The sequence below is a fragment of the Somniosus microcephalus genome, chromosome 4 (genome assembly GCF_052327205.1).
Source record: "Somniosus microcephalus isolate GS21.2 chromosome 4, FLI_Smic_1.0, whole genome shotgun sequence".
NCBI classification, from domain to species: domain Eukaryota; kingdom Metazoa; phylum Chordata; class Chondrichthyes; order Squaliformes; family Somniosidae; genus Somniosus; species Somniosus microcephalus.
Window position 1 is genome coordinate 249696752 of NC_140990.1, and position 18774 is coordinate 249715525.

General features: G+C 43.5%; 1 protein-coding gene across 5 annotated transcripts in view; it reads right to left on the reverse strand.

Moving 5' to 3' along the window:
* The window catches only part of rapgef4a (Rap guanine nucleotide exchange factor 4a), a 389151-nt gene that overhangs the window by 45168 nt on the left and 325209 nt on the right, over positions 1-18774 (reverse strand). For all 5 annotated transcript variants that reach the window (XM_085986188.1, XM_085986187.1, XM_085986186.1 and 2 more), the window contains 4 exons: positions 13237-13273; positions 12866-12944; positions 10560-10706; positions 7594-7691 (listed from right to left, as the gene is read on the reverse strand). In XM_085986188.1, the coding sequence (XP_085842314.1) occupies positions 7594-7691; positions 10560-10706; positions 12866-12944; positions 13237-13273 (361 nt within the window). The remainder of the gene's footprint in view (positions 1-7593; positions 7692-10559; positions 10707-12865; positions 12945-13236; positions 13274-18774) is intronic.

Below are 18774 nucleotides of genomic sequence, written 5' to 3' on the forward strand. Positions count from 1 at the left end.
CAGGTTGATGCCTTTTGCTAGCTGGAATCATACTTGCAGTTTTCCTACATGATAACAATCAAATTATATTTATATACTTTCATTCTATGCAAGTTTAATACAATCTGTGGAGGATCTCCAGGTGAACCAACCTTATTCATACACTGCCAGATATTAAACGTGAATCAGATCAATTGTTGATCTGTTAAAGTGTAAATTGAAGCCTTAGATCTTTCTCCCAGAGCTTTCAGGTTCTGTAAATAATGCAGCCTCACCCTTACTGCATATCTTATGCACAAAGTGCAGTTTCCTGGTTTCTTGCTGGAAAAGTGTTTAAGCACCAAGGGTTCTGGAGGCTGCGCACCCTCCCAGAAATAACCCGATAATGGCCCTCCAAGCACTTATTAAATTGTTTATGGTCCAGCTTGAATTGGTGGAACAATTTAAGAAACCCGGTTTTATATATTGCTATTGCAGCTGGTTCCTACTTTTGCTCAGTTGTGGAACATTATTAACCTACAATCCATAATAAAATGAGGATTTCCCATTGAGGGCTGCCATAGACTGCGAGAAGTCCGTTTTAAACCAGCAGTCATAGGCGAGTAGATATTTACAAGAGAAGCGTATTAGTTCATTTTCAGACTTCAAGCCTATGGTAGGAATGTAAAATAAATTAAAGGATGCATTTTCAGGTGCGGCACTTCTCTTCAGTTCCAACATCCCACATCCTTTACCATGGAGCGAACCCAATGTGCCAATGCCCAATCATATAAATTTGGATCCAACAGGACCAATCCACCCAGTGTCTTGTTCCTCCGGATTTTGGTTAAACTTAATCTGGGGTGGCGGGGGCGGGGGGTTCATCTTGCAAAAGAAGCTCAGGAACATCAGTGTAATCTTCAACAAGTGTATTTGCACCTTGAGAGAAATCATATTAAAAAAAAGGTTAAATCTTGGCATTTAGTTCATCTTTCCTAGTAATATGAAATAAACTTTGCACCTCTCAAGGTGTCTAATATCCTTTAGGGAAGGAAATCTACTGTCCTTACCTGGTCTGGCCTATATGTGACTCCAGACCCACAGCAATGAGGTTGACTCTTAATTGCCCTCTGAAATGGCCTAGCAAGCCACTCAGTTGTAACAAACCGCTACAGAAAACAATAAGAATAATGAAACCAGACGGACCACCCGGCATCAACCTCAGCACTAACTTCGGACGTGACAACGGCACACCCAGCCCAGTCGACCCCGCAAAGCCCTCCTAACTAACATCTGGGGACTTGTCAAAATTGGGAGAGCTGTCCCACAGACTAGTCGAGCAACAGCCTAACATAGTCATACTGACAGAATCATACCTTTTTTTGTAGCGGTTTGGTACAACAGTGGCTTGCTGGGCCATTTCAGAGGGCATTTAAGAGTCAACTTCATTGCTCTGGGTCTGGAGTCACATGTAGGTCAGACCAGGTAAGGACGGCAGATTTCCTTCCCTAAAAGGACATCAGTGAACCAGATGGGTTTTTACAACAATCCATGTAGTTTCATGATCACCATTACTGATACTGGCTTTTTATGCCAGATTTATTTAAATAACTGAATTTAAACTCCCCAGCTTGTAGTAATGGATATATGTTTGGGACAATATGATAATCCAGCAGCTTTCATGGTCATTGTAGCCCACTAATTACCATATTTTAAAAATTGAATTCAACAACATGCCATGGTGGAATCTGAAATCGTGACTTCTGGGTTGTTGGTACAATCACTCGGGTACCCGACCCATCTGCCTGTTTCAGCTGTCTAGACAGCAACCTGTGACTTTATCTCCCTGGTCAAAGTCTAGAGAGAATAAAAGCATGAAACAGCATGAATTCTGCCTATTTTGTTAACAGAGTTGAGATTAACTTTAGCCTCCTTTAGCTCTCTATTTCTTCCAAGTGGGAAGCTTCGCGTCACATTTCCTGCTGGTGGACCCGAGCCTGCAGACAGACATGGCTGGATTTTCCAAGCCCCGAGGAGACGGGCATGGAGGCGGGACAGCCGGTAAACTCGGAGAAAGTGGGTGCGGATGGCAAACCCGCCCCCATCCTGCCTCTGTGCCCATTTGCTAGGAGGCGGGAGGATGTGCAGCTTCGGGTCCCGTCTCCTGGAGGCGGGAAAGGCTTTTAATCCTTTTTAATGCCTGTTAACAGGTAGTTAACAGGCAGAAAAAAGGATTAGTGCCATTTTACCTTCACATGTGAAAGCTTCCCGACCTCGGAGAACCCCGCCGGGTTGGAGGAGACGTGGAGGAGGTCTGCAGCGGTCGGAGGTACCTGGAAGTAAGGTGTAGAGGTGAGTGATGGGTGCAAGTGTGGAGTGGTAAGTATGCAAGGTGAGTGATAACTTTAAAAAAGTGTTCACTTACCTTGTTTTCTTCATACAGCCTTTAACCGCGGTGGATCGGGAGAGCCGACATCCTGCTTGTCTATTTCACATACTGGATGTTGGAACCTCCATTCCAATAGCCATGTGAAATTTACAAATTTGAAAGGTTTGAGGAGTCCTCAACACAAGGACTCATCAAACGAAAGAGAATGTCAGTGTTTGACAGCTTCACAGAGCTGTCAAATGCTGACATTTCTTCTTTCAAGAAGTCTTGACAGATAGCATGTCTGACGTTGACGTGATCGGTCACTGACTTCCTCCCTAATTGGCCTGCTGAGCACGCAAGGCGGGCTTAACATGCTCAATCAGGGGAAAATCCCTCTGGTTGGTCAGGCGAGGATGGAGGTGGGACATTAACATGACAAGCAGCTGTCCCGCCTCCATTCACAAAATCCTGCCCACAGTCTTTTTGCTTTCCCATCAGTTTTGGCTGTAGCGTAGCTGACAATATGGCCCCACGCTACTTTGAGATCTTCACATTAAACCACTATATTCCTGTAGGTATCATCAAATATTCGGGGTGATTTTCCTCTTCTTTGCATCCAGGGAATGCTCAGTTCATCGCTGATGACTTTTCAAAAGGAGTCCTTTAACAGACATTAGGGCCCTGATTTACATATTCAAGGAGCCTAATGCATCTGCTCATGACGCCTAAAACATGGGTCTCACAAATTTAAAGAGTGGGAGCAACATCTGTGCAGATTGGGCGCAAGCTGTCCCACTGCTAAATCGGAATACTTCGCACCCATTTTACAACCAAAAAACGGGCGCAATGCATACTAATTTTCCCTATTAATATAATAGTACCCCTATGCAGCTTTCCTAGCATCTTCAATATTTTTTCATAGGTTTGGGAAGTTCTCCACCAATGTCATTTATGCATGTTCCTCTGAAGTAAAAAAAGACAGCCCCTACATCAATTCTCTGCCGCAGGATAAAAATGTCCAGAATGAATGCTGACATCATGAATAATCCTCTTGATTCTATCAAACTGAGCCAGGTGCTTCTGAAAATTGTATATGTCTGGGAAAATGTTCACATAATTACTTCCTATCCTTAGATTTCCATTCTCTCCCACTACCTCAAGGATCCACAATTTGTCTTGAAATGTGAGCATTTAAAAAATTCATACACATAGTCAGACATATGGGGTTGTCTGCAACTGTGTGAATCTACGTGGCTGCTTAATTTCCATCTTCAGGGATTCTGGAGCCACTAATTAGGAAAAGACGGTTTTCTAAATCAGCCAACTTATTATCTGCTACTGCCGTCTTATTTTTCAGCACATCTACTTCCATCAAGGCAAACACGAATTGGTCTTCTGCCTTGACGATGTATCCTCCACTTCTGTGATCTTGGCTCTACTTTCAGTCACCTCCTATTTGAGCAAGGTCATATCCTGCTTCAACTCAGCTGCTCTTTGATTAATGTAGCTTTTTATTTCCACTAGTTTTCTCAGAACCATGGTCCCCAGTTAAAAAGGAAAGTCAGATTTAACTGAAGCATTTTTGTTGGTAGGTAATAGGGGTATCATAGGTTGCTCAGATCTCTTCCCACACCTGCACCCCCCTCCTCCTCATCATCTACATGCTGCCCCTTGCCAACATCATCCATAGAAATGAGGTCAGTTTTAAAATGTACGCCAATGGCACCCAGCAATACCTCTCCACCACCTCTCAATTCCTCCACTGCCTCTGTGCCACATCTAGTATTGGATGAGCTGCAATTGTCTCCAGGTAAATATTGTGAAGGCTGAAGCTATCACCTTCAGTCCCCATCACAAACTCCATGCCCTTCCCACCAACTCCAACTCCCTCCTGGCCACTGTTGCAGGCTGAATCAGACTGCTCACAACCTTAGCTTCCTTTTCAACCCCAAACTGAGTTTCTGACCCCATATGCTCTCCATCGCAAAGTCTCCCACCTAAGTAACATAGTCTCATGGAGTCATATGGCACAGAAGGAGGCTATTCAGACCATAGAGTTTGTGCCGGCTCTCTAGAGCAATCCAGTCAGTCCCATTCCCCCACTCTATCCACTTAGCCCTGCAAGTTTATTTCCCTCAAGTGCCTATCCAGTTTCTCCTTGAAAACACTAAGGGGGAGAAATTCGGTTGATAGCGCCACCGATTAACGCCTAAAGAGACCGAGAAGTGGGGCGCTAGCCAATTTCCGGGCGGGCGCAAGGCGCCTAGCCCCATATTGAGCATGCATTTAGCGCTGGCGCTAAATCTTAGCGCCCGCTCATGGGCGCAGGCTGATTATGACGTCATTTGAGTGTGCAACGCCTTTTGGGTGCCCCGGACCGGAAATTCAGTGGCGCCCCCCTCCGTAGCGCCTGGTGCTAATAGTGACAGCTTACCTGGGCCTTACCAAGTTGCTCTCGGGCTGGAGGAGCGTTATTTAAAGGGGACTGGTGTGGTTTAAAAGCGGCAGCCATTTTTGGATCACAACTTCCTCGAGAGCTACAAAGCGTTGCTGAGCTGCACAGAGAGCCATTTGACCACTGAGCCAGCGCAGGCAGACGATCTTCAGCCTTCTGACCATCACCTTGCTGTTGGTGAGCCTTGACAACGGGGAACCTTCCTGTGGGCACTTATGGGGGCTGCATTGGAGGGGAAGGTCCTGCTGCTGAATCATTAGGAAAGGGCACTGAGACGCAGGGAGAGGGGGGCGGGCATGGCCAGACGGAGGAGGGCCAACAGACGTCGCCACAGCAGACCTTACGCTGGCAGGGTTATCCGACAGCAGTTTTCCTACATGAACATGCCGGAGGAGCAGTGTGTCAGAAGGCTGCGATTTAGAAAGGAGGTGGTGACTGAGCTGTGCCAGCTGCTTCAGCCAGATCTGCAGCCTCAGATAAGGTGCAGGACATCTCTGTCAGTGGCTGAGAAGATGCCTGCTGGCCTGAACTTCTACGCGAGCGGCTCTTCTCAGGCTGCGCGTCAGAGGCTGATCAGAAGTAGCTTCTAGGCCCCTCTCATGGAATGCTTGCTGCCATTCCAAGAACAGGAATGGAACCGGTCTGATACCCCCAAGCCTGTGAAGGGCAAGATGCATGTAAATAGCAGGCATGGCCATTGTAAATGAAGAAAGTGTTTCATTACACAAAATGTGGTTCCTTCAAACATGAGAAAGCTATGGCAACAGAAAGCAAAACTAATACACTGACACATAACTGCCTCTCACACCCGGGAGACTGTCCAAAACATAAATCACATTCCGACCATCTTCCTTGGCCTTGATTCCACTGCGCCAACCAAAGCATCCAATGCCCCATCAGTGAGGCGTTCCGCCCTCTGCCTCACCCTTTCCATGTCTTGCTAGGCTGGTGCGCCACAGGTAGGCTCCCACCGCTTTGAAGGCCTACAAGGCAGTGAGTGTGTCTGGTGATGCCAATTGAACTGCCCCTTTAAGAGCTGGCTGGCGCCACTGTGTCTCAGGGAAAGTGATTATTGACAGCACCCTCACTGCGCCCCGCCGCCACGAAATTGGGTTGCGCCGCCGGGTTAGCGCCTTAAGAGTAGCGTGCAGCGCCTGATTTAGCGCCGCAATCACCTTTAGGGGCGCTGCAACCCAATATTGTGCTAGGTGGTGCCTGGCGCTAAACTTTGCACATCGCCAGGACTAGCGCCCCAAACGTGGCTATACCGAATTTCTAGGCCTGAGTGTCTCCGCTTCCATCACTTCCGTCAGCAGCGAATTCCAGGTCATCACCACTCGCTGCATAAAAAAGTTTTTCCTCACATCCTCCCTGTATCTCTTGCCCAAAACCTTAAATCTGTGTCCCCTAGTCCTTGTACATCATCCACTTCCATCTCAGCCCAGCTGCTGCTAAAACCTGATGCAGGCCTTTGCCACCTTCAGACTCAACTATGCCAATGCTCTTCTGGCTGGCCTTGCATCCTCCACCCTCTGTAAACATCAGCTCATCCTAAACCCTGCTGCCCATATCCTATCCTGCAGGAAGTCCCATTTGCCCATCACCCTTGTCTTCTCTGACCGAGATTGACTCCTGATGCTCTAATGCTTCAAATTTAAAATGTCAATTTTTGTGTTTAAATTCCTCCATGACATCACTTCTCCCGATCTCTGTAACCTCCTCCAGCTCTATAGCTGCACCGAAGTCTCTGTTCCCCTGACTCTGGCCTCTTGTGCAACCACTCTGCTGCCCCCCCCCACCCCACCCACCCCACCACTGGCGGCTGGGCCTTCAGCACCTAAGCTCTACTTTGTGAAATTCCTTCTCTAACCCCCCTCATGCTCTACACTTCCCTATCCTCCTTTAAGACCAACATTTCGGTCACCTCTCCTAATCTTTCCTTTGGCTCAGCGACCATTTTTCTTTGCTTATGCCTCGGTGAAGCACCTTGGGACAGAGTGCTATGTTAAAAGTGCAATATAAATGAAGGTTGTTCTCTCTTTTTCTTTTCCCTTCCTCTATCCATTCTCTCCATCCCACCTTTTAATTTTCTCTCCTTGACATTTTTTCTCTTCTGCCTCCTTCGTTTTTCTTTTCTCCTGCAGTTATTTTCCTGTCTCACTTTATTTTTTTATCCCTTATGGTATTTTCAAAGCTGTATATAAAAATGCACTGATCTCCAGGCACAGGGAGCAGGGGGGGGCTACAGAGGTTCAGAGTTTGTTGCAGCGGGATCATGAATGTGTTAACATTTACTGTTGTTGTATTCAACTCAACTCAGTATTATTTCAGATGATGCTGTTACTTGTGTCCCAATATCAGTTGCTGACAGGAAATTAACAAACAATCTACTATCTGCACTGAAATTCTCTTAGACAGTGCTAAACAAGCACCTTGTCAGACCAAACTAGCAGCACTGGCATCATCTGAGACTCGAGGGCAAAATAAAAATAACTTCTAATCTTATTTCCTAATTTAAAACTGCAGATTTTGAAATTAAGGAAAGTAATTCTGAGATGTATGTTTATTTAGTTTTGGGTTCTCATGTCCGAAAGCAAATCCTAAATGTGCATCTTATTCATTAGCATGTCAGATCATGTGTATTTTTTGAAAATGTTGATGCACTTTTCCATATTTTGAAAAAATGTGCAAATACATGCAATAAAAATGTCAACTACAGGCACTAAAATATAAAATGCTATTCTCCCTGTATATTTCTGCCATGTGATAAAAATACAAACTTTGTTACTGACGTTAAGGATATACATACCAGAGAGTCAAATTGTTCCCTTGGACAGACAAACAAGCGCCCATTTACATTCGGGATTGTAAAAACCGAAACATCACTTGGCTTCAGCACCACTTTTTCTGAAAGAAATGGGGAAAAATAAAAAGCTCAGTAAGTTCATCTCTATCTGCGTAATACAATCTTGAAATAAATAAGAAAGACTTGCATTTATATAGCGCCTTTCACGACCACTAGACGTCCCAAAGCACTTTACAGCCAATGAAGCACATTTTGAAGTGTAGTCACTGTTGTAATGTAGGAAATGCGGCAGCCAATTTGTGCACAGCAAGCTCCCACAAACAGCAATTTGATAATGTTGATTGAGGGATAAATATTGGCCAGAACACCAAGGATAACTTCCCAGCTCCTCTTTGAAATAGTGCCATGGGATCTTTCACGTCCACCTGAGTGAGCAGACGGGTCCTCAGTTTAACGTCTCATCCGAAAGACGGCACCTCTGACCATGCAGCACTCCCTCAGCACTGCACTGGAGTGTCAGCCTAGATTTTTCATGCTCAAGTCTCTGTGGGACTTGAACCCACAACCTTCTGACTCAGAGGTGAGGGTGCTACCAACTGAGCCACAGCTGACACAATCTCGCATTGATTTAAAAATATCTAGGTGCCACAGATATTGGTGCTCAAACACTGTGCCGCAGAGCACTGGAATAAAGATTGATTGTTATCAACCAGCTTATGGTATTCTCCTGAACTTGGTTGTTCCATACCAGGGGTGAATAGAGAAGACGACTCCTCCACTGATTGTGAAAATGGGGAAGAAAAATAAAATTGGCTATCCAATCAGTATCATGCACTTCCTTGTAGCCTGCTTGAGAGCAGGATTGGCAGAGCCCTGAAAGCATGCTTGCATATGCGCTAAATCCCGAACTTGCGATTGGTCGAATTACGACTTGACATATGATCCGCACCAATGGAGAAATCCTCAATGTTGGCGCAGAGTTGGGCTAATTGCCCACCAACTGCCCATCTCTTACAAAAATTTTTACAGGCTCAGGGCCTGTTTGCATCAGCACACGGAGATACCGCAAAAGATCCAAAGCATCGTTCGACATGTTTTAACATTATTTTCATCTCAGATCGTTTGGTTATCTAGGAGGGAAATAGTGCTATTGTATTTTTTCCCCCATTGCATTCCATAAAATGACCAAGATTTTGTACGGAAGTCTGTGGCAAAGGGACTATTATTAAATAAGAGGCATTCAGGGCCATACGTGAATATATTCTCAGCAATCAGACTGTTCAATTTTCTGCGATCTGAGTGTACTGTTTAGGTGTTTGAATTGATCCATAGCTTGCCATCCGCATTCATAACTCAACTTCGTTAATTAAACATACACAAACTACATGTGTTACAAAAATGTATTGTATAGATGTTTATGCACATTTAAATCCTGGAAGGCTCTAGTAACGAGGTTTTAAATGAATGTATGTTTAATTAATGAGGCTGAGCTATGAATGGAGATGGCAATCTATGATGATTGGAGCACCAGGCCCACATGAACCCAGGTACGCTTCCACACACGCTGCGCCCCTGGACCATTATGCTGCCCTCCAGTACACAGTGTCAAACAGCAGGTTCACGAAGGAGGATCCCCATCAGGTAAGTTGGTATTCTATTCAGATTCCGCGGCGTACTCTGTAGGTCTGCCGCCGCCCCCGAAATCTGCCCCATTATGATAGAGACCCCACCAGTCCAGAAAAGACAGTGAAACTTCAATTATCTGCAAGAACTTTTATGGGAGTCAAGATTTATTTTTGCAACCAAAAAATAATTAAGCACTATTTTTTTTTTTTTTTAAGAATCTGGGTCCTTGATCCAGTAGGACAGTAACTGTTATTTGGATGTTTAGTACCTGCTTGGATTTACTATCTATGTAGCTCTGATATTTAGCTTCAAGACAGATATTTTTCCCCTAAGAATATCTATTTTTTTTACCTGCACATGCTAGGAAATTGATTAGATAATCTACATAGATCAAAGGTTTAAAAACTCATTCGATCAAACACAGCTTAGGAGGTCCTTCTGTTAATTTCCATTATCCATTGAAGGCTCATCTCCGTTAAGGCAGATGATTGATGTTTCCTAACAGTATGAAGCTAGCGCCAACGGTAAAAATATTCTAACTATATAGCATTTTCACAGTAGTGTGAATGACACAAAGAAATAAAAATTTTGTTGCGAAAGTGAAAAATCTAACAAGTTGAAATTTAATTCCCCTGACTATCTGTCACGGTCACTCAGTATAAAATCTGTTAAACTGCACTACAGGTCAACTTAAGTCACCCAATAGAGAAAGAAAGAGAAAATGAATTGAATGAAAAAACAAACTACTAGCCTAGGCAGAGACATCCGGAAACAAAAAGACCAGATTACATTGAACAGCGAGCAAGAACAAAACTGTAGAGACGGCAAATCCTTGAAACAGAAGCTAAAGAGAAATAGATCAACAGATGTATATTGTGGGGAGAAAAATGCTCATAAGGTAATAAGAAACACGTGACAGTACAAAGTACAACAGACCTGTGGAAAAAAGATAAAGTTTGTGCATGTTTCCTTGGGGTAGATTTTCAACTTGCCACCCGGGCATGAAACTGAAATCCATGGAAATGGAGATGAGGCGGTTTCTATAAAGTGCAGCCCATCTGCATCACCGGTTTTACATCCAGGCAGCAGTTGAAAATCCAGCCCCGCCCCTGTAGGTGTGTGCATGCGCGTGCATGTGTGTGTGTTGCAGGGAACACTTAATTGACTCAAGTTAACTTTTTAGGTAAAACTTTAAACCAGGGTTGTATTGTTGAAGTAAATGTTACATTCTTTGCTTGATACAACAGAATACAGAATGATCAGCATTTCAAGTACATTTGTTTTGATAGATATAAAAAATATAATTCAATAGCTTTGTCTTACACTGTAGATGAAGTACATACCTCCAGCTGAGCTCATTTTCACAAGAATTAGGTCTTCCCCTGATCCAAGCTTGTCTGTTACAGCATTGATGACTTCCTTTACAGAAGCTGCTACGAGCACACGGATTGTGGTGTAAGTATGATCAATGCAGTAAACCTTAAAGAGAACTAGAAAGAAAATGTATGATGCAACATCTTTGTGTGATTGTAAGGAACATGTCAACGTAACAGCTGAAAACAGAACTTTTTTTGGCAGAGAAAGGTTTGCGTTTTCATGTGGATCACTCAAAGGATCAACACAACAATCACAATACTTTGTTAATTTTGAAAAATATTACTTCTCCATTTTCTTTGCTTTTAGTTCCCTTCCTTTTTAGCAGCAGCGAGTTATGCTGGGGTATGCTTTCTCTGGTACTTTGCACACTTTCTCTGCAAGTCTCAACAGGAAGTACCAACAGGCTATTTGACCATCCACTGAATCACCACCAAGCATGATCACATCCTCAATTGTGCACATTTCCAATAGGAAACCTTGGATATTGGTCCAGAGTGGGAATTCTTCTAGCAGACCTCCCCCTACAACCGCCTCTCCAGAAAGGGGACATTGAAGCTACCATTCCACTGTTGACCTGGCTGAGAAATAATTCACAACAGACCAGGGACTAATTCTGAGATCTACCTGGCCTCTATGGCTTGTGGTGTTTTTACCTGTTGAGCCATTTGAGAGCCAAGCTAACAAGAAAAAATATATAAAATTACAAAAAAAAAACACATTTTCTTCAAACACAAGGAAATTGGATCAGTTAGAGCCTTTATTTTTATACTATTTCAATGTGGTGATCGAAAGTAACAAACCAAACATGAAAAGCAGTCTAGACCACAGCCTACAGGCAACAGCAAGCAACGTGGCCATGTTTACTCATCTACAATCTCCTTGGATGAGATTGTGCTTTGCAATAACAATTTGATATGCAATACCAAAAAGAGTCAGAATTAATCTGCTCCACCACTAAGGTGAGTGTCCATCATGATTTTAAATTGATGTCTATCCCTCTAATTTTGACATTAGCTAGGTACTGCACAATTAACCGGTTTGCCACAGATACAAAAATAGAAAGTGGCCTTGTTATTTTCACTGCAATAAAAAAATAATTTATACTTTGGCCTGGATTTTCTTCGACAGATCCACCGCATCTCTGGGAAATGGACATCCGCTGATGGGAGTTGGGGTATTTGCCCAACTCTTGCCCAGCGAATGCTCATGAAACTCTTACACCAGGCATACCAGCATAAGGGTGAAAATAAATATTAAAATAAAATTAAAAAAATCATTTTAACATTCAAAAACCTGTAAAATAAGTTTGTTATTTTTGGCTCCTTGAAAAAATTTTTAATTTATTTTTCAAAAAATAAATGTTTTATTTTAAATGTTTAATTAAATTGTATTTAAATTCATTTTAAACATGTAATGATTTTTTTCATTTCAGTGCTGTAAAAATGTATTTTTTGGGTGATTCCTGTTAAGCTTATGGGGATTCCGTGTGTAAATGGAATCCCCCTTTCTGATTGGTCGGACCGGCCCACGTAATCCCAGCTTGCGAACAGCCTGCACTCCTGGGATACATGGGCCTCTACGCAGGCCTATGCGTAGAGGCCCAGGAGCACGAGTCTCCATGGATCCAGGACCGTGGATACTTAAAATACTTTTATTGCAGTTCAGAGGCATCCGCCCGTGGGAAGCCTCCGACCGCAAATTCAGGCCCAATGTTGTTAAGGAAACCAAATTTACACCCAACTCAACATGGAATGCTTGGTTGATTCCCTGGGCAGGTTTTACTTTGCCTGACATCCCATGTGCACCCATTTCTGGAGCTTGAGAGAAAGGAAATAGGAGGAGAGACTTGTAATGCCAGGTCTCTGTGTTGTTTGCCATTGACTTTGCATCTAATGTCTTCTTGAAAGACTGTAAGGAGTCAGTCCCCACTACCACCTCAGGAATCCTCTTCTACAGGTTGATCACCCTTTGAGAAAAATAAAAGTTCTGAACATTCAATCTCACTTCCTGCTTCCTCAATTTAAATGTGTGGCCTGTAGTTCTATCTGGCTCCATCCCCTCAAACATGTGAGTGTTATTTATGCCCTTAATAATTTTAAAAGTAGAATCAAGTTCCCCTCTCCAGTAGATCTAAAGATAAAGCACATAACCCCCATTTTAACTCCCCCCGCCCCCCCCCCCCCCCAATGCCTGACAAGGTTATCTGTGTGGGGAGAAGGAGCATTCAGCATCTTTATCAGTCCCATTGGAAACACTGACGCTTTGAACTTACTTTCATCCATACTTCTTATGGGTTGTCTCTTTTGGAGTCTATCCTCACCAACGCTAAACTGACGCAAAATAACTTTGTGCTGTAGTGAAAAAAAAAATGGGTTTTATCCTTTATTGTGTTAAAGCTTCAAATATCTAACACCGAGTGATATTTTGCTAATTTAATCACAGATACACATGTAAATCATTAGGAAATTTTTAATGTATAAATTTAGTTAAGTTTTTATAAATGTAGTTAAGATTTCAAAGTAACTACTTAAATGTTAACACACAAGTTATAATAAATCTTTAGTTCAATGTAAAAAGGATTTAACCAAATATTTTATACAGTAAAATAATGACTTCAAATTTTGGACTTTGTATTATTGGTACCTTTTTTTGTGAAGTCTTGCCATTTCCTTCTTCTGAGCTATACAATCAAAGGGCAATGTTAGTTGGTACAACATAATGAAGACAAAGAGGGAGATGGTTATTAATAGTTGGATGAAAAACTTATCTAAAATTTGATAGTGATGTGACTGCAATGTGCTTGTTACCAACACTTCATGCCAATTAGTGATAGAACACACAAGATTCCCTTACTCAAGAAATACAAAGAGCAGCCCAGGTACTTCCCCCAGGAAGGGAAGGAAAGTCAGTTACCCAAGCAAGCTCCAACACATTTCCTAGCAGCTGGTTACACAGCAGCATTAGCCAACATCTGGAAACATGTCATTTGGCCGCAGATACTCAAATAAACTAGGGAGCAGATAGCAGAGGCACTAGTATCCATATATAAAAATGCAATAGAAGAAGGAATAATGCTGGAGGACAGGTGAACAGCAAATGTAATTCTTATCTTCAAATAGGGAGATAGAACTAATTTACAGAACTATAGACCAGTTAGCTTAACATCAGTGATAGGAAAAACAGTAGAATCTTTGCTAAAAGATCAGATAACAAAATACCTAGAGACAGAGAATATAAAAGGAAGGTCATGTTTAACCAACCTTATTGAATTCATGAGTATAATGGCAGTGCAATAGGTGTGGTATACATGAACTTCCAGAAGGCCTTTGATAAGGTGCCACATAAGAGACTCAACAATGGTGAGGGCATGTGGACTCAGGGGCCAGATAACAGAATGGATTGAAAGATCGCTTTAAAAAAATGTAAAATGGTAGGGGTTAAGGGAAGTTTCTCAAACTGGCAGAAATTGGGAAGTGGTGTCCTGCAGGGATCTGTGCCGGGATCGCTGTTTACCATACACTGTGCATAAATGATTTGGACTCAGGAATTGCAGGTATGATGCTGAGATTTGAAGACTATACCAAATTGGGTGTTTGGTAATAATGTGGAAGATTGCACCAAAATACATCAAGGCGTAAACAGGCTTGCAGAGTGGGCGGATAAAATGGCAAATTAAATTTATTGTAGCAAAGTGTGAAGTGGTTAATTTTGGTAGGAGGGATAAGAGGGCCACTTAATTCTTGGAAAGTAAGGAACTAAATGGGGTAGAGGAGTGAAGGGATCTGGTAATACAGATACATAAGTCACTAAAAGGAGTAGAAACATAGAAGATAGGAGCAGGAGTAGGCTATTCAGCCCCTCGAGCCTGCTCCGCCATTCAATGAGATCATGGCTGATCATCCAAACTCAGTACCCTGTCCCTGCCTTCTCCCCATATCCCTTTAGCCTTAAGAAATATATCCAACTCCTTCTTGAATATATTTAATGAATTGGCCTCAACTGCCTTCTGTGGTAGAGAATTCCACAGGTTCACCACTCTGGGTGAAGAAATTCCTCCTCATCTCTGTCCTAAATGGCTTACCCTTATCCTTAGACTGTGACCCCTGGTTCTGGACTCCCCTGCCATCGGGAACATCCTTCCTGCATCTAGTCTGTCTAGTCCTGTTAGAATTTTATAAGTTTAAGTGAGATCCCCTCTCATTCTTCTAAACTCCAGTGAGTATAAGCCCAATCGACCCAATCTCTCCTCATATGTCATTCCTGCCATCCCAGGTATCAGTCTGGTGAATCTTCGCTGCATTCCCTCCATGGCAAGAACATCCTTCCTCAGATAAGGCGACCAAAACTGCACACAATACTCAAGGTGCGGTCTCACCAAGGCCCTGTACAACTGCAACAAGACATCCTTGTTCCTGTACTCAAACCCTCTCGCTACGAAGGCCAACATACCATTTGCCTTCTTAACCGCCTGCTGCACCTGCATGCTTACCTTCAGCGACTGGTGCACAAGGACGCCCAGGTCTCGTTGCACTTCCCCTTCTCCCAATCTATTGCCGTTCAGATAATAATCTGCCTTCCTGTTTTTGCCACCAAAGTGGATAACCTCGCATTTATCCACATTATACTGCATCTGCCCAATCACCCAACCTGTCCAAATCATATTGGAGTTTTTCGGCATCCTCCTCACAGCGCACATGCCCACCCAGCTTTGTGTCATCTGCAAACTTGGAGATATTACATCTAGTTCCCGTGTCTAGATCATGAATATATATTGTGAATAGCTGGGGTCCTAGGACTGATCCCTGTGGTACCCCACTAGTCACTGCCTGCCACTCAGAAAAAGACCCGTTTATTCCAACTCTTTGCTTCCTGTCTGTCAACCAGTTCTCTATCCAAGTCAGTACCTTGCCCCCAATCCCATGTGCCTTAACTTTACACGCTAATCTCTTATGCGGGACCTTATCCAAAACCTAAACCCAACTGTGTCATGCCCAGCAATGCCTCTCTCCCGGATGAGCTTAACACTTTTTACGCCCGGTTTGAGGCCAACAACAACTGGCCTGTTACAAGGGCGCCTGCGGCTCAGGACGACCGGGTCTTCTCAATCTCCGTGGCTGACGTGAGCAAGACCTTTAAGAGAGTGAACACCCACAAAGCACCCGGTCCAGATGGAATCCCTGGGCGTGTCCTTAGAGCATGCGCTGACCAGCTGGCAGCCGTGTTTACGGATATATTCAACCGTTCACTGTACCAGTCTGTAGTCCCCACCCGCTTCAAGATGACATCGGTTATTCCAGTCCCCCAAAAAACAAAAGTAACCTGTTTAAATGACTACCACCCCATAGCACTCACTTCTGTCATCATGAAGTGCTTTGAGAGGCTGGTCAAAACCCACATCAACTCGTTACTACCTGACACACTGGACCCACTCCAATTTGCCTACCGCCCAAACAGATCTAGGGATGATGCCATTGCCACTGTACTGCACACTGCCTTATCACACCTGGATAAGAGGAACACCTATGTGAGAATGTTGTTCATTGATCATAGTTCAGCATTCAATACCATTATCCCCTCCAAGCTTGTCAACAAGCTCAGTGAGCTAGGACTTAACACCTCCCTATGCAACTGGATCCTGGACTTCCTGACGGGAAGACCCCAGGTGGTGAAAATAGGCAGAAACACCTCCTCCACACTGATCCTGAACACGGGAGCTCCCCAGGGTTGTATGCTCAGCCCCCTTCTGTACTCTCTGTTTACTCACGACTGCGTGGCCACGCACAACTTCAACTCCATCATCAAGTTTGCTGATGACACTACCGTTGTAGGCCTGATCACAGATGGCGACGAGACAGGCTACAGGGAGGAGGTAAGAGCCCTAGGAGAATGGTGCAAGTACAACAACCTCTCCCTCAACATCAGCAACAAAGGAGATAATCGTGGATTACAGGAAGCGGCAGGGGGAGGGACACACCCCAATCTACATCGAAGGGGCTGAGGTGGAGAGGATCAGCAGCTTCAAATTCCTGGGTGTATTCATTACGGAGGACTTAACGTGGTCTCATCACATCGACATTGTAACCAAGAAGGCATGCCAATGCCTGTTCTTCCTCAGGAGACTGAAGAAATTTGGAATGGCCCCCCAGATTCTCACCAACTTCTACCGGTGCACCATCGAGAGTATCCTGTCCGGCTGCATCACTACCTGGTATGGCAACTGCACCGCCACAGACCGCAAGGCTCTACAGATGGTAGTGAAAGCTGCACAACACACTATAGGAATTAAACTACCTGCTGTGCAGGATATCTACCCCGAGGGGTGCCGGGGGGAAGGCCCTGAGAATCATTAAAGACACGAGTCACCCCAGCCACAACCTCTTCGCCCTGCTCCCGTCCGGTAAGAGATACCGAAGCATACGGTCTCGTACCAACAGGTTTCGAAACAGCTTCTACCCCCAGGCCATAAGACTCATGAACGATTAATTTATTACTGTTGTTTTATTTATTATTACTGTCTTTCTATTAGTATTTTTATCATTGTTATGCCATATTTATTCCAATGTTGGGAGGACTCGTAAAAATCAACATTTCATTGTGCAGTACACACGTCTGCTGCATATATGACAAATAAAATTGAATTGAATTGAATTATCGAAAGCCTTCTGAAAGTCCAAATACACCACATCCACACGTTCTCCCTTATCTATTCTACCAGTTACATCCTCAAAAACTTCCTGTAGATTAGTCAAGCACGATTTACCTTTTGTAAATCCTGTTGACTTTGTCCGATCCTGTCACTGTTTTCCAAGTGCTCTGCTATTACATCTTTTATAATGGACTCTAGCATTTTCCCCACTACCGATGTCAGGCTTACCGGTCTATAATTCCCCGTTTTCTCTCTACCACCTTTTTTGAATAGTGAGGTAACATTAGCTACCCTGTAATGCAAGTTGGTAAGGTCATAAAGAGTGCAAAGTACTGGAATTCATTTCTAGAGGAATAGAATACAAAGCAAAGGGAGGTAATGCGAAATTTATACAGCACCTTGGTTAGATCACACGTGAAGTACTGTGTGCAGTTCTGGCTTTCATATGACAAAAAGGATATTGAAGCACTGGAAAGATTTGAGGATATTACCAGAATTGGGATGAGCTCATAACAAGGGGATAAATAAAATAGCCATCAACAGAATAGTGAGAATGTGGCACTCGCTGCCACATGGAGTGGTTGATGCAGATAGTATTGACACATTTAAGGGAAGGCTTGATGTATACATGACAGAGCAGGAAATAGAGGGATATGGGGGAAGGGTGGGAAGTGGTAATAAGCACAGACATAGACCAGGTGGATCAAATGGCCTGATTCTGGGCCATAGATTCTATGTATGTAATTCTATAATGTAGCCATCCTCTGAGACTGAGAATGGTGGGTGATACAGAAAGCTAGTAATCTATATATACTTGAGGATCTGTAAACATACAATTGCTGCATAAATGCAACATTTTCAATGACTCTTCAGTCTTATCCGATAAACACAATGCTAGTCTTGGTTATGTGACTGGTGAGTGAATTATTAATCCTTAGACTAATCTGTGATGCCTGGTGTTAAGAACAAACTGTTAAGTCTGTGTGTTCCAGTTATGGTTAATATGAATCACTGCACACAGACCACAAGAATAACTTTAACAGGTCTTTACTAGTCGAAGGTCAGGGCTGAACTAAAAGATACAAGACGCTATACAGGCTTATATACCCGAGTGGTCACTACCGGTATTACAGTACACAGGGGCTCTTAAAGGTACATACGCTACAATTCCTCCCCTTTTAGATAATTAGTACATAACATTTTAAGTAATCATTAATTAACATGTTTACAAGAACAATAATCTACACATTTGCTGCAGTTAATCAATTATAAGTCAGTCTCTCTGGAGGCTTCCTGACTCGGTCCGGATAACGCCTCGGTGGTGTAGTAGTTTTCGGTGGTGTAGTAGGTTCTTTTGGCAAGGTCGATTCGGCTTGAATGCCAGTGTCGGGTTCATCTGGTTCCAGTATCACCGGATCGGAGGTAGATACTATGGGTATCTCTGCTTCATCATTAGGCGTATAGAGTTGTGGTGTAGGTTGTCCCTTTTCGGATGACTCTATGATCTGGTCAGCATGGCGCCTTATTATGCTTTC